This window comes from Pelophylax lessonae (assembly GCF_965119305.1).
Source record: "Pelophylax lessonae genome assembly, chromosome: 6".
NCBI classification, from domain to species: Eukaryota; Metazoa; Chordata; class Amphibia; order Anura; family Ranidae; genus Pelophylax; species Pelophylax lessonae.
Window position 1 is genome coordinate 295,693,743 of NC_138773.1, and position 21,686 is coordinate 295,715,428.

General features: G+C 44.4%; 1 protein-coding gene across 1 annotated transcript in view; it reads right to left on the minus strand.

Moving 5' to 3' along the window:
• Positions 1 to 21,686, minus strand: part of SLC4A3 (solute carrier family 4 member 3) — a gene marked incomplete at its 5' end in the record, with an annotated part of 84,978 nt that overhangs the window by 22,449 nt on the left and 40,843 nt on the right. Inside the window, 3 exons of the mRNA XM_082260939.1 lie at positions 1,880 to 2,074; positions 11,533 to 11,681; positions 14,188 to 14,418. Coding sequence (XP_082117065.1) covers positions 1,880 to 2,074; positions 11,533 to 11,681; positions 14,188 to 14,418 — 575 coding nt within the window. The remainder of the gene's footprint in view (positions 1 to 1,879; positions 2,075 to 11,532; positions 11,682 to 14,187; positions 14,419 to 21,686) is intronic.

Consider the following 21,686-nt stretch of genomic DNA (forward strand, 5'->3'; position numbering starts at 1 on the left):
GGTATCTGTACTTTCCTAGAGTAGAATTTTTTTTCTCCTACTTCCACTTTTACTTCACTACATTTTTTCGATGATTTCAATACTTCTACTGCAATATTTCTTTTTTTTGTGCTGCATAGTTACTCGTTACTATGATAAAAATTATCACTGCCAGAACAGTAGATGGCAGGTTTCATGAAGCTCAAAAAAATGTGTATTATGTCATGTGTACTTTTGACTTTTGACTTCTTTTGACTTCTTTCTTTAATAACTTTAACTTTAATAAACTTTTGACTTCTTTCTTTAATAACTACATAACACAGTACTTGTACTTTTACTTTCAGTACTTGAGTAGCAAATATTTTTTAAAAACTACTGGAACTTTTAATTTCAGTACTTGAGTAGCAAAATTTAAAAAAAAAACTACTTGCAATACTTAAGTACAAAAAATGTTGAATACTTTAGTACTTCTACTCAAGTCACTTTTTGATAGAGCATTTCCAGTTCTACTCAAGTCACTTTTTGATCGAGCACTTGTACTTCTACTCAAGTCACTTTTTGATCGAAGCACTTCCACTTCTACTCAAGTCACTTTTTGATCGAGCACTTGTACTTTTACTCAAGTATGGGTTTCGAGTACTTTATACAACTCTGCTGATGACTGCCACTGAGAGGAATACCAAGATGGCAGCATGAGGCCCTGCTGCACCTGATTACAGTAAGGCAACACTGAATCCACTGGCTGGTTGAGTATCTGAATCGAGGACAAGCTTCAATAACAGATAGCTGTGGATAGAACATTTTTTACAAAGGACCAAAGGACGTTATTTAACCTAATAAACCCTTAATTACCTCCCTCCTCTCCTTCCCTTAGATATGGATTTGTGCTGATTTTTTTTATTTTTTACCCTTAATATTTTTTTCCTTTGTATTCATGTTGTTTGTTAATTAATTCAGTGTTGCATAAAAAGAAAATTAAAAAATTAAACAAATAAATGCTTTGGTCCGAGTGGTAAAGAAAAATCCAGCAAAATTGTTTTTGCCCTGAGTATAGAAAGATTAGAACTTCTGTCAGGTTTTTACAGCTGTCTCCCCTTCACTTTTAATCCCAGCAGTCACCAGGATAGGAAGTGTAAAGAAATTTCCCCAAAAACAGCAATAAAAACTTGAAAGAGTTTCTTACCCTAATCCACTCCCCTAAAAAGGTGCTGTCTGTGTTCCTGCTGGGGACCTCTGTTCTCGCTTCCTGGCACAGGTGGCACCAGTAAGTAACCACAAGTGAAAGAGGAAATCTTCTAAATGGGGAGTTATACCCATTCCCCAATTTAACCAAAACGTAAAAAAAAAAAAACATTTTCGGCTAGACTTCTATTTTAATTACTATAACAGTGTAGTCTTGCTTATTAAAGACCCCTATGACCTCTTATTTAGCTTTAGAAGCTTCGCTAGTGCCTGACACTTCAGAAAGAATGTTAGAGGTCATCTCAAGTTTGACTTTTGCTGCCTGTAAACTGCTTGACCTTAACACTGCACATAAAAAATTTGGAAACAGTGAGACTGATTTGCTAAAGGAGTTGTAAATGGTCACTCAAAGTGTGAAGATTCACTTCAATTATCTACTTATGTGAAAAGCAAATTCCTATTTTATTCCATCTCATCTGTACAAAATTCTTTAATCAAAGTGCTTTTTCATCAATATTTCTGTTTTTGAGTTAGCAATCTTAACGTCTTTAGTAAATTAGTCTCAGCGTGGGATCAGGCAATTCAAAAGCCTGTAACTTTATCACCACAGAGGATCCCTGACTCTCTGATTACCTCAGTAATCTCTGAGATAATCTTATTTTTTTTTCTTTAATTAAAATTTAACATCCATTCTAAATAAAAATAAAAAAAAACTTACTCTGTACAGCTTGTAGAAGGTCTCATTGATAAAGATGAGGGAGATAAGAAAGGCGAAGATCTCCTGGGTGAACGGTGAGATGTAACGCACCAAGAAGCTCCCCTCTGCGGCCACCATAACCAGGACAAACAGGACCAGCCAGAATCCAATCCAAACCCTGCCGGTCAGGTACTCGATGTCCTGGACCTGGCAGAACTGGCAGAGAGAACACAGGTTATACATCTAAACGGAGGCTTGGAGTTTACCCAACTGCTAAGACCGTATAACATGTATAAAAATAATTCTACCATCAGTATTGTTTTTCTACTGGGGACTTCAGATGGGTAAGTGGTTTGGAGGCCTGTTTGGAGGTGTTGAATAATATTAATTCTTCTATCCAATATCTAATTTTTCACTTTAACTGGACTTGCTCTGTAATTTTGAAGAAGTTTCACTTCAGTTCTAATGAGTGTCAGGAAAATACACCAGCATATACAGTATATCCAGACAGTAGCGTAGACACACCATGGAATGTGTTAAGGCAGGTGTTGATTGTCCAAGAACAGGGAGGGAAATGTGGAAGTTGTGGAACCACCCTTTAGTGTGAAGAAGTGACTTGGATGATTTACAAAATTACTTCAACATTAAAGAGGAAGTAAACCCTCCTCAAAAAAAATAGAAAAAAAAACAAAACCTGTAAAGACAAAGGCATAATGAGCTAGTATGCATTGCATACTAGCTCATTATGAAGTACTTACCTCAAACGAAGCCCCTGCAGTGCCGCCCACTCAGCGACAACATGTCGGCCGTCCTGCTTCCTGGTTCGCGTTCTGATTGGCCGGAGGCGCGATTACATCACTCCCGCGCATGCGTGAGGGAGCCGCCGTTCATGGCACAGGACTCTGAAGGAACGGCATGGGTGGCCGTTCCTTCAGAGCGCATGCGCCGATGACATCATCGGCTGCATTAAAAGTAAATATCTCCTAAACGGTGCAAGTTTAGGAGATATTTACAGTACCTATAGGTAAGTCTTATTAAAGGCTTACCTATAGGTACAACTTCAAAGAGAGGGTTTACAAAGAAAAACAAAAGGGTTTGCTTTAAAGAAACAGCCCAGCTGAATGTGACTATTACTAGCGTTATGTACGAAGGAGTCTTTCCTAGTTTCATTTTTAATTACTACTTAGGCATGTACAGTACTGTATGTCAGACACATCCGGTTTGGCTGTCATGGAGAAGGTGGGGTGCTAGTACCAGCTGATGAGTGAAAAACAATCACAGTGTGAGGAGTTTGAGTAATAATCACTCAAGAATATTAATATTTTCTACACTTTCCAACAAGACAATATGGTGTCCAAGATAAACCAAGGGATAGAAGAAGCCAGAATAGAAAGCAACTCATGTAGACTTTACCAGAAAGTTCTCTAGGGCTTTATAGACTGGCATCTAGTAATATTTACAGTTCTTGTCACTTGCTTGGCTCTTTAAAATGGTGCCTAAATCCAAGCAATAAAGCAAGGTGTAGTCAGAAAGTTGGACCACCACTATCATAGACTAAAAAAAAACAGAGTTTTGCGAAGCGCTTTAAGAAAAATTGTGCCGTTTACAACCTTATTTCAACTTGATATTGATGATATGGAGTAGTATTGAAAAAACAGAGTTAGGTACCTGGTAACCCCTTTTCTAGGAAGTCTTCCAGGACAGCATCTGAGAGATAGATCTCCTCCCACCTAAAACAGGAAACACATCATCCACCAATTTAAAAGGCCGTCACATACCTCAGTGCCTCAGTAACATACAAGTACCGGAGGAACAACAGGAAAATATACATATATCCTTCCATAAAACTTCCACATAAAAAATAAAAAATAGGGATGGGTATGAGTTCTGCCCTAGAAAACTTCCTAGAAAAGGAGTACCAGGTAACTAACTCTGTTTTTCTCAAGTCGTCTTCCAGGGCAGCATCTGAGAGGATTTAGCAAGTAATACTACTAGGAGGGTCTACAGCCTGAAGGACCTTTCCACTGAAAGATTGGTCTTGGCTGGATAGGAAATCCTGTAATGATTTGTAAGGGTATTGAAGCTTGACCAGGTTGCCACCTGCCAGATCTATTCTGGCCCAACTGCTGCTTTCTCCACATATAAAGATGGTCAGGCCCTGTGAGAATTGGCTGTGATCCCCTTGGGTGGTACCTGGTTGAGATTGGTAGATGTAAGAGATGCTAGTTTGATCTAACTGCCAGCTCTGTGGAGCTATTGAGGCAAACCCCTTCCTCTGTCCATACTAATGTCAAAGATTTGGGAAATGACCTCTCACTCCACTGAGAGGTTCTACATATAACTATAAAGAGTAGCAGGGAACCCCTAATTAAATTAGTTTTAGAAATCATACTCAAATTGATTAATCTGTGGAACATGGGAATAATGCTCCACGCACTGGAGACAATAGAAACCAAAAAAAAAAAAAAAAACGCTATAGCGGAGATCAGAATGCCACCCTAAAAATTGGCCACAAAAAACTAATGCTGTGTTGCCACTTGGTTTGCTAAGTGTCAATGGCCCCGGGACAAGCCAAGCACCATCCAATGAGCAGCCAATCAGGCACTGTAAGCATGGAGACGCTGCTTTCTACCCCTGGTTGGGTCTGAGATCACCCATACCTGAGTCAGAGTGAACTACTGTAAGGACTATAAAGTCAGGAGCATAAAACAGTATAGGAGAAATCCATGATACCTAGACCATAATTACCACTGCAACTCCTGATGTGTCTAAATAGCTACCTAAAGCATGGACTAACAAACAACGCCCTTGACCATCAGTGTACCAGGAAAGTACTCTGATCACAAAAGAGAGAAATACACAGAAATTGCTAGACTGCCAATCAGTTACTAAGCATATGAGCAATATGTAAGGACAATCATATAGTACATTCTTGCATACGCAATATAACTCTCCCCTCATCGGAATGCAAATGTCAGGTGTTCTTCCTATGTATTAAGTCTGAGGTCCCCCCCCCAAGGACTCTGGTCCTAGTTGTGATACTGGTATGAGTAGAGTTTGGGAGATCCCTGCTTAAGGAGACTGGGTCTGTATCAGCAGTGTTGGTAGTAACTGCGTTTAAGTAAACGACGTTACTTAACGCAGTTACTTTTCAGGGTAACGAGTAATCTATCTGATTACTCGTCCTCTCCCTGTAACGCCGTTGCCACTACTTTCGGCTGCGTTACTGCAATTACATCTACCGCCACTAGATGGCAGTAGATGTAATTGTATTCCCCCTCTCCTCTATGACCACTGTCCGTGGTACTGGAGAGAGAAGAGGAGGAGACTCAGTCGAGTGAGTCACGATCGTCTCGTCGTACAGCAACAGCACAGTGCACCATAGAGGGCAGGGCATAGAGTCCGGCGGGCGGCGGATCGGCGACCCGACCCAGCCAAGCCATTGTTGCATTGCCAATTTACTCAGAATCAGTGACTTTTGCCAGCCTGGCTGTTAAATATATAAAACAACATAGTCCAGGACTCCACCACCACTCACAGGGCAGCAAGAAGTCCACCACCACCGACTCCACCAACGCACACAGCCCAGAAGAGGAGAGAGGCACAGGCAGGCAGGCCTGAGGCCTGGAGGAGGACGGAGCCAGAGGGACCCAGACAACAGTGTGCCAGTGCCTGCCAGGCCACACCACCACCACCAGCAAGCCCAGCACAGCAGGTACCAAAAAAAAAAAAAACCTCACAGACTCAGTCAGTCACAGACAGTCACCAGCCACCACCCACCACCAGTGTGCCACAGACACCACCACCAGCAGCCAGCCAGTCCAGAGACAGCAGCAGCCAGCAGGTACAAAGAAAAAAAAAAAAAGTTACTTAAGTCAGGTCAGGAGGACTCAGACCCCAACCACCAGTGTGCCACGCCACCACCAGTGTGCCACGTCACCACCAGTGTGCCACGTCACCACCAGTGTGCCACGCCACCACCAGTGTAAAATACTGTATATAGTGTTTTTATTCTTCAATCAGTTAATATAAACATCTTTGCTATTAAAGATGTTATAGAACGTAATTGCATTATAGAATATTAAAAAAAAAGTCACAGTTACTTTGCTGAGTAACTAATTACTTTTTCAATGTGGTAACTGAGTCAGTAACTCAATTACTTTTTGGGAGAAGTAATTTGTAACTGTAACTAATTACTTTTTTAAACTAAGATGTGCAACACTGTGTATCAGTAACCGGGTAACCCATTCATGCTGATTGTTACACCACACTCTGTTAAAGTGGACCTTTAGTCAGAAAACTAAGTCCTGCTATATCACCTTAGGCCGGCCTCTTCTGCAAGTATAGCTATGTAAAACGCTAAAAATAAGCATCTATACTGTGTAAAATTCAGCAATACACTGACTCATTCTGCTTTACACATGCTCAGTTGCTCCCCATTTTAAGCATTTTTAGGCACAGCCGAGATTGTGGACCGATCTGCTGACAGCCTTAAAGCAGAATTAAACCCTATTATCCTTTACCGCCAAGGAAGCTGCTTCTGTCTAATCTGCAACAGTCATGGTGCTGCACATGTGATTAGTCATTACACCAGCCATTTGATGGTTTCAAAGTTTGGTTGATGCAACAAGCGCATGTGACAGTTAGCAATCCAGGCATTCTAGTAATGTAACTTTTTAGAGACTTAAATCAATGGGATTTGTTCCGTTTTATGGCGCACTTCTGCTCAGGGAACATATAAAAAGATATATATTGACTATATTTGAATATAGTGCCATAACAACCCAAGCCAGGTATAAAGTCCGAGTGATAGCAAATAACGATAGGCTGAAACTCCCATAAACTCTGCTTATAAATGTGCTGCAGGTTATCATGTGAATGACCTGGTTGACTCTGCAGCCCTGGCCCAGGATATACTATTGTATAGAACATATACACTATGATATAATGTAGTGGGCCCACGTCCTTACTTTAGGTATACCCTCTTGTATAGTGCCATAAGATGAAAACCATTGCTACTATTGGGATGTCTGCATAAACACAATTGCTTTTGAGGAGATAAGTGATATACCATATTCCTCTGAAGCTAGAGGACTGGAATCATGTCCTATAAGCTACCAGTGTCAGGCCCAGGGAGTGTGTCTGGTAATGCCTGAATGTGTGGGATATGATTGTCTGCTAGATAAAGCCTCAGGAGCTAATGCCTCGTACACACGCAACGATTATCGGCCGACCGATCTACCGTCTTTTGTCCAGTGTTGTTGTGTTGGTTGAAATGTGCTCTAGACTGCACACAAATTTTCTTGGCCAACAAAAACCAACTTCAGAAGTGATGTCATGTGCTGGTTTACTTTCCGTGTGTTTTTTCTTCTCTGAGCATGCCCAGTCTTGCTCATCAGATTTTTGTCTGCCGAAATCTGTACTGACTGAGGAACAATTGGCCGTTCTGTTGTTGGCCAACAAAAATTTTATAGCATGCACACCAGATTTTATTCGGCCGAAAAGTCGGAGTCGGTTGTCGAAAGCATCATACTAACAAGCCGAAAATCGGCCAATCGGACGTTGGCCAAAAATTCACGGCCAACTATCGATGTGTGTGTACGAGGCTTAAGTCTCCTGGGTAATCCATGTACAAGGACAGATACAGATACAACTAGAGTGAAATCAAAGAGCTCCATGTATAAAGAACTGACCAGTGCTCAATCATTTAGAACCTGCTGCAACAAAGCCTATTTCCTACAGAAGGTGTGTAGAAATATTACCAAATGACACCAATATATAAAGTCACCGGTTGTGAACTCATAAATAAAAAAGGTACCCTGGTCAGGCTACTGCCCAGAGGTCTGATCCCCAAACCAGGCACACACACACGTCTATGTATAAAGACGACCATATTGACAACTGCATAAAGTCAGAGTTAAAGCAGTATGCATATAATCAAAGCTTCCCAAATCAAGGCCCATTTGCAGCTGAGGCCCATGCACAAGGTGGACTAGCAGTAGTATCAAATAAAAACAGTCACAAATAATAATTGGCAAAAGCCTTGATCTGCGACAAGGAGAACCTAGTTGAACATTCGCAACTAAATGTCCAGTACCTATTAGTCTACTTCATGTCCATGTTAATGTCCAAACAATGTAACAAATGTGGACAAAATGAGACATATTTGGCACTTTTCCACTGCAAGTACCGGCTCGGCTCCACTCGGCCCTGCTTGGCTCTGTTTGGTTTTCCACTGCATGGTACCGCATGGTACGGTATTGGAACGGTTTTGTACGGTTTGCTTTTCCACTAAAGTAAAGTGGGTGGGATAACAACGATTCTCTGACCAATCAGTGGCTAGTAGTGACAAACAGTCAAGGCTGCATGCAAAGGATTGTAGGATATGGTACTGGTACGGCCCTCTTGGAACCACAACTGAGGTGGTACTGTTTAAGCGAGCCGTACCGTTCAGTTCCATGCAGTGGAAAAGCGCCGCTGTACCGTACTGAACCGTTCCAACACCGTACCATACGGTACCATACAGTGGAAAAGCGCAAAAGCGAGCTGAACCGTTCGGTTCCATGCAGTGGAAAAGCGCCAATGGAGACATAACATACTGCAGAACCATAAGAAAAGTCTCAGCAGCCAAGACTCTTGGGCCTTCCATATGTAATTACTATCTGAATATTTTCAAAGAGATGCAGTAGAAAAAAAACTGACCTCCCATGACATTATATAAAACACATAAGGATAAAGTGTTCTGTATAGTGCACCATCATACGGAAACTTCTGGAAAAAAAACCTGCTTCTAAAAGAAGGCTTATTAGAATCACCGCAAAGATAGAGCAATAGTTTATGAAATGCACAGTCACAGATAGCAAATTTCACATGAAACGTTAATTTGAAAACAAAGGAAATCTAGTTGAACTACAGCCACCAGAGATCTTGCCCCCATTTCATCAACTTCATGTGTATGTTTAAGATAGACATAAAAAACTAGCATGCTGCAGAACCCTGAGGTCAGTCACGCAGTGGTGTATGTTGATTTTGTGCTGCCCTAGGCAAGACTAAATTTGAGCGCCCCCCTCCCCGTCCTATGTAAATTTGGCCCACTCCTTTCTTTTTAATGGATGTAACTCCCTCAAAAATTGAAGGACTACAAGTCCCAGCATGAACCCCTGAGATCTCATGAGGGGGGGGGGGGTGAGGGAGGGGAGGAGAAAGAGAGGGGGATGAGAGAGAGAGAGCGGGGTGGGTGAGGGAGGGAGGGAGAGAGAGAGAGAGAGGGGGGGGTGAGAGAGGGGGTGAGAGAGACAGAGAGAAAGCTGGATGAGAGAGAGAGAGGGGGATGAGAGAGAGAGAGCGGAGTGGGTGAGGGAGGGAGGGAGAGAGAGAGAGAGAGAGAGAGGGGATGAGAGAGGGGGTGAGAGAGACAGAGAGAAAGCTGGATGAGAGAGAGAGAGAGGGGGGAGAGAAGGGGGATGAGAGAGAGAGGGGGGACGAGAGAGAGGGGAGATGAGAGAGAGGGGGATGAGAGAGAAAGGGGAGATGAGAGAGAGAGAGGGGGGAGATGAGAGAGAGAGAGGGGGATGTGAGAGAGAGAGAGAGAGAGAGCGGGGTGAGAGAGAGAAGGGGAGTGTGAGGGGGTGAGAGAGAGGGGGGGTGAGAGAGGGGGTGTAAGAGAAAGAGAGAAGGGTGGTGTGAGCTGGTAAGAGAGAGAGAGGGGGTATGAGAGAGGGGGTGAGAGAGAGAGGGGGGGGTGAGAGAGGCAGCTCTAGCAACCAGTGGCCAATAGAGTCTCAGGTGGAGGGGGGGTGGCTTTTTTGCTGCCCCCCTGCAAAGTGCCGCCCTAGGCCTGAGCCTTATCGGCCTAGGTCAAAATACAGCACTGCAGTCATGGTGTATTCCACTAAGAGATACCCCCTGATTTGCAATGTAGACGCAATTGATGTTTATGCCATCAAGCAGTTAGCAGAATCCAGGACCTAGATAAAAACTTGCTCTGTGGCTACCAATGCATTATATATCTATCCAGTGGAAGTACTGGGGGACTTCAGGTAAAAAGTGTGAAGGTGAGCACACCAAGTGGTGTGTAAAGTGGATACTAGTAACCCCTATTACTGTAGGTACAGCTTCCACTCCTCCCTGAGCATGGCCAATTGTTTCGTTGAAATGAGTCACCCATAGAGAAAAGTACACTGAAGTAAACCTGAATACCTCACTCAGGTCTTTAAATCCCTGAGATCTTAACCTGGTCAGGCCTGGTAGTAGATTAAAGCTGCTGACATCCTGAGCCTGGCAATGTGGCCAGAGCAGTCAGACGTACATTACCTGCCTGTGATAACGAGCAGTCATTAGGCACAGGTTTGTCTATGCAGCCCTTGCATAGGGGACTAGTCCAAGATCCAGTCAATTATATGTTGCAGGATCCCCACCATAATCAAGCACAAAGACCTGATTGCACCCAGACTGAAGTGAGAGGAAGGTGTCTGACATATTTTAGAGTAGAGTAATCCTTTTAGGACTCCTTGGGATTCTTTTGCCACAGGTTTGCCTATGCACTTTTGGCAAAGATTTTTGGCCCAGCTGGCTGCCATTTAGGAAGCACATGATTAGGGAGGGAATGCACGCTGCTGGTCTTAGCCAAAATCGCTGCTACCACTAATTAGCATTATGTGCATAGTGGTTTGGTAAGTACAGAGGTGGTCTCAGCATGCTCTGGCTTACCTTGGAGCGGTCCTGGCTCGCAGGCTCTACAGGACAGGATGGTGCGATGGTGCAGTGTCCAATATGGTAAGCTTCAAGCAAACATCCAACACATGTTCCTTGAAAGCTTTCCTGCCCCTGCCCCAGCTCCGGCCCCACCCCCAACTGCCCCATCAGTAGTATGGGTGGACACATACCTGCTGATAGTGTGCTCTGTCCTCCCTGCTGCAGAAGGTGTCTGGCTCCATAAGATTGAGGTTGCATGTTCCAGGTTCTTTAAAACGCCACCTTTGGAGAAACTGGAAGGGATGCCATGCTCTGCAACCAATCAAGATGCACCTGCGAGTGACACAACCAGAAGTGTGATGTACCACACATCCGCTCATACCTTCACCAAGATGGCCCTGGTCAGAAGTGATGATGTCACCACGCCCCACGCGCAAGACAGTGCCATCTTGGTCCACCCTGTGCTCCAGATCACAGCAGGTTGGAGTCAGTGCCTGGGGGAAAAAGAGGAAGTGTCCTCCTGCCTCCTGGCTCTCGGGCAAAAAAGGAGGGAGTAATCCCCAGGGGGTCCTCTAGTTGCCCCTGTCCAGAAGCTACCTAACCTCCCTAGAGGCTTGTGGAGGCAGTCGGACAGGGAGGCCCTTGCAACTAGCACAGTGCCTAGAAAAAAATAACAAACTGCTTGTAGCTCCTGTTAGTCCAGAGGAAACACAAGAACTGAGGCACTGAGGTATGTGACTGCCTTTTAAAATGGTGGATGATGTGTTTCATGTTTTACGTGGGAGGGGACCTATCTCTCAGATGCTGCCCTGGAAGACGTCTTGAGAAAAACGTATTTTACTGCAGAGGTCACCAAACCTTTGGACCTTCTCTCATACTCTAGCTCTTCTATCACTCTGCTTTCAATGATGTAACAAGGCTCCAATCTTGAGATTTTTAAAAAAGAATTGGCTTTACTTGTGGAGTATGTTTATTCACACCTTAAAAAATGCCTCTTCAAACACAAGAAGTGGACCAGAAAATCCAATGATGAGCAGCGGCTGAGCGGCAAGTAGAGAGAAAAGGACACCCAGCACCGAGGTAGAGACTATAAGCTCCGACACCCCCATCAGTCCTTGTGTCTTCTCCCCTGAGAATGCCAAGAAAGAATATTTTGTCACCAGCCTTTTCCAGGTAAAAGTCAGTTTGGAGGACTAACTACTATGATAAAGATAAATAAGTATTCCCCCTGTGATCTGCTTGTGATGTAAGCAGCTGTTTATTTTTATACAGAGATATGGAGGCTATGGGTGGCTGCAGGGACATTATGATGTTGACCACCATAGTACAAAAGAAACAACAAGGACTAAAGTAGCGCTAAACCCAGTCACTCAAAAATTCATAAATGCTTTAACATGTTACAGCTGAAACTCCAGGTACAACAGTTGCATTGATCCAACATGGACCAATGTAAATAAGTATGCTCTATATCTGTGGGATCCCTCCAGAAGCTGGAAATCACTGTAGTAGACACCACCACTGCAGTGCTCTTCCCTGGCTTCTGGGTCCTGTCCTGAGCAGCTGCCCTGCTGCATTGTGAACACAGGAGATGATCAGAGACATCAGACATGCTACAGGAGATCGTCATAGACAACAGACATGCTACAGGAGATGGTCAGAGACATCAGACATGCTACAGGAGATGGTCATAGACAACAGACATGCTACAGGAGATGGTCATAGACAACAGACATGCTACAGGAGATGGTCAGAGACAGTAGACATGCTACAGGAGATGGTTAAAGACAACAGACATGCTACAGCAGATGGCAAGAGGAAGAAATGGCACCTGTGGCCCTTCCTTCAGAGCACATGCACCAGTGATGTCACTGGATGAACATCATGTATATATCTCCTAAACGGTACACGTTTAGGAGATATTTACACTATCTATAGGTAAATGTTTGAAGAGAAAGTTTACTTCCTCTTTAACCACTTAAGCCCCGGAGGATTTGGCTGCTAAAGGACCAGGGGTTTTTTTGCGATTTTTTACTGCGTGACTTTAACGGACAATTGCGCGGTCGTGCGACGCTGTACCTAAACGAATTTGACGTCCTTTTTTCCCCACAAACAGAGCTTTCTTTTGGTGGTATTTGATCACCTGTGCGATTTTTTGATCACGCGCTATAAACAAAAAAAGAGCGTAAATTTTGCAAAAATAACAATATTTTTCACATTTTTTTATATGAAATTCCCCAAAAAAAAAAGTAAAAATCAAAATTTTTTAACATTTTTCGGCCAATTTGTTTTATGCTACCTATGTTTGGTAAAAAAAATCGCAAAAAGCGTATTTTGATTGGTTTGCGCAAAAGTTATCGCGTTTACTAACAAAGAGAAAGATTTTTGTCATTTTTGGTGTTTTTTTTTTTAACGCGTAATGGCGGCGATCTGCGATTTCTTTTTCGGTACTGCGACATTGCGGCGGACAGATCGGACCCTTGACTGACATTTTTGACACTTTTGGGGTTACCAGTGACATTACTGCAGTAATCAGTGCTATACATATGCACTGTTACTGCAAAAATGACACTGGCAGGGAAGGGGTTAACTTTATTGGACAGGGAGGGGTTAAGTGTGTCCTAGGGGCGTGCTTTCTACTGTGTAGGGACATTCCTATTGGTGTAAAAGCAAAGATCAACCGTTCTACATAGTAGAACGGACAGATCTTCACTTTTACACAGGGAGAACTGACAGGCAGCTTGTTTACACAAGCTGCTCTGTCTTTCTCCCTTCACAGGAGCGATCGCAGTGTGACTGGCGGACATCGAGTCCGCCGGTCACACGCACTGACTTGCCTGTGAACGAGCCGCGGCGGGCGCGCGCCTTGGCGGGCGCGCGCCCGCCCGCGATAGGCTCGCAAGTCAGTGACAGGCGAGTGACGTACCGATACGTCACTCTGCCTGGCCGGGGCTGACCGCCGCAGTATATAGTCGTGCGGCGGTCGGCAACCGGTTAAAGAGGAGTTCTGCCCCCCCAGGAAATACTGTAGCTGCCGCCTTTTAAATATTAGAACTTACCTGTCCGGGGTTCCCGCGATGTACGCACCTGAAGCTGACTTTCGTTTAAGCTCTCGGGTGCTGCCGCCGCTATTCAGGGCAAGGGAACCGAGCAGTAATGCCTTTCGGCTTCACAGCTGGTTCCCTACTGCGCATGCGTGAAGTACGCTGTACTTTCTAATTGGCCCGGCGGCAGAGGAAGAAGGAAGGGGGCAGAACTTCCAAGGGACAGAGCTGCGGCGCTGTCTCCTGGAAGTGGGGAAGGGTACCTGTCAAAAACAGGTACTTGTTTCCCCCTCCCCCCGAAAGGTGGCAAATGTGGCACCATAGGGGGGAGGAAGCATATAAGCAGAGGCTCCACTTTTGGGTGGAACTCCGCTTTAAATACGCTACCACATTAAAGCTTTTATGAAACACTGGTGATTGGGTTTACATATTCTTTAACAGGACACAGATATACCCTTACAGAGGTTTTAACTACCCAAACCCCCCAACCCCCAACCCCCCCCCCCCCCGCTCCTGCCACACTAAAAACTAGGAAAAATATAAATATAAAAAAATAAAGCATGCTCAAATCTCTGTTACGTCTCTTGTAGATACCTAGAAGACCTCCAAAGGTAATGGCTGGAGACAGAGCGGCAAAGTAGATAAAGAGAGCAGCTGCCAGACATTGGCTATTGAGACCGTCCTTGATGTCACTCCAGTACTTCACATACCGCCGACGAATATCATGTACCAGGCCTCCAAACAGAAACCCTGAGCGTTCCAGGGGGTCTAATTCACTTTCCTGATCATCGTCCTCCTCTGTTTTCATTACATCTCTCACTATGTCTGGAAAAAAGATAACACCTTGATTAAAGTGTTTGAAAGAACTAAGGCCAATGCTATCTCATTTTGGTGTCATGGGTAACACAGACAGGCCACCTTTAAGAGATGTTGCAAAATTAAACAGAATATTGGAATAGCTGTGTAGTATTCATAATCACAGGTGACTTTTTGAAACATAGGGGAGGATATGTTTGACTGTAAAACTGAACTCCAGGCAAACAACTTAAAATACACAGAAGAAATACATACATGAGAGCATGTTACCTGCCAAGAGATTTGTCCACCCAGACCTGAGATTTCAAGACTACAGCGCCAATCTGGTGGCCTGGTTTTAGTCTGCTGCTGTTAAGCAACATACATTATATTACCAAAAGTATTGGGACACCTGCTTTTACATGCACATGAATCTGTAGGGTTCAATATTGAGTTGGTCCACACTTTGCAGTTATAACAGCTTCAACTCTTCTGGGAAGGCTGTCCACAAGGTTTTGGAGTGTGTCTATGGGAATTTTTGACCATTTTTCCAATGCAGCTGCCCCCTCCCTCCGGGACTACGCTATCCAACGAAAGACCCCAAGCCAGTGGTGTATTTTAGTTTTGTGCTGCCCTAGGCAAGACTAAAATTGGGCGCCCCCCTCCCCCTCCTATGTAAATGTGCCCCACTCCTTCCTTTTTAATGGATGTGACTCCCTCCAAAATCGAAGGACTACGAGTCCCAGCATGAACCCCTGAGATCTCATGAGAGGGGGGGTGAGAGGGGGTGGGAGAGAGAGAGGGGGGATGAGAGAGAGAGGGTGGATGAGAGAGAGAGGGGGATGAGAAAGAGAGAGGGGGTTGAGAAAGGGGGGTAAGAGAGGGGATTAGAGACAGAGAGGGGGGGTGAGAGAGGGGTGAGCGAGAAAGAGGGGGATGAGAGAGAGAGGGGGGATGAGAGAGAGGGGGATGTGAGGGAGAGAGGGTGGGAGAGAGAGGGGGGTGAGAGAGAGAGAGCGAGAGGGGGTGAGAGAGAGAGGGGGATGAGAGAGAGAGATAAAGAGGGCGGCTGAGAGAGAGGGGGGGTGAGAGAGGGGGGTTGAGAGAGGCAGCTCTAGCAACTAGTGGCAAATAGAGTCTAAGGTGGAGGGGGGCTTTTTTGACGCCCCCCCCCCCCCCTGCAAAGTGCCACCCTAGGCCTGGGCCTTGTTGGCCTAGGCCAAAATACAGCACTGCCCCAAGCACATATGCTGCTGGCTTTTATACAGTATCCCAACATGCACCGAGGCAGCCTGCCCTCTGCCAATCATCAGGACTGTATCAAAAGCCAATGCACCCATTGGTCAGGTTTCCTCCCACTGTCCAACATGCCTCCCTATTGGACCAGCATGAAATACTCTCTAGACTGAATGAATCGCATACTGAGCACACTGAGCAGACCTCACTAACAGATCCTGCTCTCTGGTAGGCAGAGAACAATATAGATTTACCTGCAGCCCCTCTGGTAAGCAGACAGAGCTCAAAACTATACTCTCTCACTAGCACCTACCTAGGAGGGTGCTACACATGAGTAAAATTTAAAGATTACATGGTTTTGAATTTTATGTATACAACTGCAATACTTAGAAAGCACTACATAGCAAGCACTAAATCAAATACAAGAGAAAGAAGAGTGCATATGAATACACAGAATATGAAGAGAGGGGAAAATCTCTCTACGTCTTATGCCTCGTACACACGTTCAGATAATTGTACGATAAAACTTGCTTTCGACCTGATCGCACGATAATCTGATCGTTAGTACACAGCTTTCGACAGCTGATCAGGACAATTCGTCCAACAGAATCCAAAGGGACAAACAGGAAAACTTCTGTTGTACGATAGCCCCTCGAACGACAATAGTTTCATCAGTACAGTATGCGCCTGCTAAAAATCGATTGGCAAAGACTGCGCATGATCAGAAACACTAAAATAGCACAGAAAAAGCCTGTCTTCCATTGTATTTGTTTTACACCATCTGATACATAGCTACGCAACCAGGAAGCTTTTCCAGAATCGTACGAAAAAAATCCTACGTTTATATGCATTGTTGAATTCGATATTAGTATCATGCAACAAAATGCAAACGATAAGTCGTCCGATTATCTGAACGTGTGTACGAGGCATTAATTGAATCAAGCAAAAAGGGTAGTGAGGGGAAAATTCCCCAAAGTAGACTTAGGTGGCAATAAAAACAGGATTTTTGTACTTGCTGTAGAAAAGCAAAGACATTTCTGTCTGTTGGTTGGATGGGGTCAAGATGGAGAGTCTGTCTCTCAGCCTTAAGTTTCTTCTGGTTTTTCAAGGTTGACTTTGTACTGATGCTCTGATTTCTAGCTCCACCATGTCATGTTGACCCAGCAGACCATCATCCAACTCTATGGTCTAGGGATCAGGTTCCATCCCGACCTGACAAAATGCACTCTACTAAATCTATGAGCTCTTCCTAAACTTTTGGCTGTAAACTACTGTTTCCCAGATCAGCAAGGCTGCCACTTAGGCATTCTTCACCTGTGTTCTGCCTGGGGCTTGAGGTGATTGTAGCTGGAATAGTGAATTTACTGCAGGAGTAGTTAGGTGCTGTCCATTGTCCTTTTTCTGTTAGCACTGGCATTTTTGGGTTGAGTTTTTGGGGCATCCACCCTTTGAAGGAGGGTGCACTCCAGGGCTTGTAGTTGTCCTCATGACAGCTGTCTTTAGTGGGAAGCCGGTAGCTTACTTACTTTCTTATATGATAGGATTTGCTGAAGCTTCCCACCCTGGAGGCTAGCCATTGATCTACCACATATATGCTGCCATGGTGGCACCAGGAAAACGAAAAATTGTATCAAATACTTACCGTAATTTTCCTTTCCTGGCGAGGCATAGTAAAGAATAGAATTAATGGGTCAGGATTAGGTAACACACAGAGTTCATGGGTCAGGATTAGGTAACACACAGAGTTCTTGGGTCAGGATTAGGTAACACACAGAGTTCATGGGTCAGGATTAGGTAACACACAGAGTTCATGGGTCAGGATTAGGTAACACACAGAGTTCTTGGGTCAGGATTAGGTAACACACAGAGTTCTTGGGTCAGGATTAGGTAACACACAGAGTTCATGGGTCAGGATTAGGTAACACACAGAGTTCTTGGGTCATGATTAGGTAACACACAGAGTTCATGGGTCAGGATTAGGTAACACACAGAGTTCATGGGTCAGGATTAGGTAACACACAGAGTTCATGGGTCAGGATTAGGTAACACACAGAGTTCATGGGTCAGGATTAGGTAACACACAGAGTTCATGGGTCAGGATTAGGTAACACACAGAGTTCTTGGGTCAGGATTAGGTAACACACAGAGTTCATGGGTCAGGATTAGGTAACACACAGAGTTCATGGGTCAGGATTAGGTAACACACAGAGTTCTTGGGTCAGGATTAGGTAACACACAGAGTTCTTGGGTCAGGATTAGGTAACACACAGAGTTCTTGGGTCAGGATTAGGTAACACACAGAGTTCTTGGGTCAGGATTAGGTAACACACAGAGTTCATGGGTCAGGATTAGGTAACACACAGAGTTCTTGGGTCAGGATTAGGTAACACACAGAGTTCTTGGGTCAGGATTAGGTAACACACAGAGTTCATGGGTCAGGATTAGGTAACACACAGAGTTCTTGGGTCAGGATTAGGTAACACACAGAGTTCTTGGGTCAGGATTAGGTAACACACAGAGTTCTTGGGTCAGGATTAGGTAACACACAGAGTTCATGGGTCAGGATTAGGTAACACACAGAGTTCTTGGGTCAGGATTAGGTAACACACAGAGTTCTTGGGTCAGGATTAGGTAACACACAGAGTTCATGGATCAGGATTAGGTAACACACAGAGTTCTTGGGTCAGGATTAGGTAACACACAGAGTTCTTGGGTCAGGATTAGGTAACACACAGAGTTCTTGGGTCAGGATTAGGTAACACACAGAGTTCTTGGGTCAGGATTAGGTAACACACAGAGTTCATGGGTCAGGATTAGGTAACACACAGAGTTCTTGGGTCAGGATTAGGTAACACACAGAGTTCATGGGTCAGTATTAGGTAACACACAGAGTTCATGGGTCAGGATTAGGTAACACACAGAGTTCTTGGGTCAGGATTAGGTAACACACAGAGTTCATGGGTCAGGATTAGGTAACACACAGAGTTCTTGGGTCAGGATTAGGTAACACACAGAGTTCTTGGGTCAGGATTAGGTAACACACAGAGTTCATGGGTCAGGATTAGGTAACACACAGAGTTCTCGGGTCAGGATTAGGTAACACACAGAGTTCTTGGGTCAGGATTAGGTAACACACAGAGTTCTTGGGTCAGGATTAGGTAACACACAGAGTTCTTGGGTCAGGATTAGGTAACACACAGAGTTCTTGGGTCAGGATTAGGTAACACACAGAGTTCTTGGGTCAGGATTAGGTAACACACAGAGTTCTTGGGTCAGGATTAGGTAACACACAGAGTTCATGGGTCAGGATTAGGTAACACACAGAGTTCTTGGGTCAGGATTAGGTAACACACAGAGTTCATGGGTCAGGATTAGGTAACACACAGAGTTCTTGGGTCAGGATTAGGTAACACACAGAGTTCTTGGGTCAGGATTAGGTAACACACAGAGTTCTTGGGTCAGGATTAGGTAACACACAGAGTTCTTGGGTCAGGATTAGGTAACACACAGAGTTCATGGGTCAGGATTAGGTAACACACAGAGTTCATGGGTCAGGATTAAGTAACACACAGAGTTCATGGTTCAGGATTAACCACTAGACGACCAGCAGCCATAGTTTTTCTGCAGCAGGTCAGCTCTATTACACGAAACAACGTACCTGTATTTCATTTTATGTAATAGACATTTGGGGCGGCCGATTGGCCAGAGGGGGAGCCAATCAGCGTGTCCGAAGGACGCAATGTCCACCGGCCACCTGTGATCGCTCCCCATAGAGACAAGGCAGACCGCCGTTCTGTCACAGATGAACACAGGGATCCTCTGTTCCTTCTATTTAGGAACACAGGCCTTTGTGTTCAACAATTGAGTCCATCCCCCACACAGTTAGAAAGCACTCCCTAGGAGCACACTTAACCCTTTGATCGCCCCTGGTGTTAACCCCTTCCCTGCCAGTTCCATTAGTACAGTAACAGTTTATATTTTTAGCACTGATTACTGTAGTATGTCACTGATTCTCTCAAAAGTGTCAGTTAGGTGTCCGATCTGTCCACCGTAATATCAAAATCCAGCTACAAATCGCTGATCATCACCATTACTAGTAAAAATAAATAAATAAATAAATAAAAATGACCTAAATCTATCCCCTAGTATGTAGACTCGATAACTTTTGCACAAACCAATCAATATACACTTATTGGGATTTTTTTTACCAAAAATATGTAAAGGAATACATATTGGCTTAAATTGATGAAAAAATTAGATTTTTTTTTTTTTGGATATGTTTTATAGGAGAAAGTAAAACATTTTGTTTTGACAATTTTTCAGAATTGTCTCTCTTTTTTTGTTTATAGTGCAAACAATAAAAACCACAGAGGTGATCAAATTTCACCAAAAGAAAGCTCTATTTGTGAGAAAAAAAAGACATACATTTTATTTGGGTACAGCGTCGCACGACCGCGCAATTGTCAGTTAAATAAATGCAGTGCCGAATCGCAAAAAAATGGCCTGGTCATTAGGGGGTAAAACCTTCTGGTCCTTAAGTGGCTAAGTAACACACAGAGTTCATGGGTCACAGTAAAATAATGCACAGGGGTCAGAAATAAGTAACACACAGAGTTCAGGGATCAATATTAAAGCGGAGTTCCAGCCATTTCACTCACCTGTCCAACGGTCCAGCAATGCGGCCGCCCGAAGCCTCGATCCTCTCCCTCGGCGCCGGCATCACTGCTGTGGGCACCCAGCTGTGACAGTTTGCGGCTTCACAGCCGGGTACCCACTGCGCATGCGCGAGTCGCGCTGCGCGTCTTGATTGGCCGGCAATCTTCTGGGACCTCTGACATGTCCCAGAAGATTGCAGGGAGGGAGGGGGAGAGGAGAACTTCCGCTCAGGGCGCCGCGGCGCTCCGAGCGGAAGTGGGAGCGGGTACCTGTCAAAACTAGGTACCCGCTCCCCCCCCCCCCCAAAAAATGACATGCCAAATGTGGCATGTCAGGGGGTTAGAATACCTAAAGCGGAAGTTCCACTTTTGGGTGGAACTCCGCTTTAAAGAGGAGCTTTAGTCTCCCCTCAAAAAATTGAAAGTAAGCAGGTACAAATACTGTAGCTGCTGACATTTACTATAAGGACACTTACCTGTTCAGGGATCCAGCCATGTCCTCACCTGATCCAATTCTATAGTGGGCTTCGAGCCCAGGCGCTGCCATCTTAACAAAGGAAAAATGGCTGTAAAGCCTTTTTAAAACCAGGTTCCCGCTCCCCCTTTTTTTTTTTAAAGGTAAACTTATCCTTTAAGTTACAAACAGAGTTTAGGGTTTAGGAATAAGTAACGCACAGAGTTCGGAGGTCAGGATTATACTGGTTCTAAAGGCAGAAGGTTTTTTTATCTTAATGCATATGCATTAAGATAAAAAGCCTCCTGTGAGCAGTAGCCCCCCTAATACTTACCTGAGCCCCGTCTTGATCCACCGATGTTGCACGAGAGCTTCATCTGTGGGAATCTATTCTGAGTTAAAAAGTTGCAATAAATCATCAGCACTTCTCAGGTATTGGTGGACACCAAAGGACCCGAGAGCCATCAGGGGCAGGGCCAGCATAAGAGACTCACGGAGGTCCCCACTAAGGGGCCGCCAAGGGTCCCAGCTTGGAATGCAATAGTTAGACATTTGGATCACAGGGTTCACAGATGGTCCATCCCATGGGTGGATCTGTGTAGATGTCTGAATCGCCCGTCCCAAGGCAGGCCGCATCTAAGGCAAACGGTCCAGCCCTGTGACACAAATATTATAGAAGGTTTAAATATGGTCCAAATCTCTGTTTTGTGGATTGTGTTTGATTATTATTCTCGCACCTGATTTTGGGTGGATTGATGCTGTATTGTTTCCTGTTTTTTTTTCTATGAACTGTAAGATCTGCTGTTGTTAAGCAATGGTAAAAAATTTCATAAATAAAGAATGCAAGAAAAAAAAACCTGGGCAAAAAAAAAAAATCTCCATAATGAGCACAGACAGTATTACAAACCTGATAGGGGTTCTAACACTTTTGTATAAAACTCGAGATAAGATAG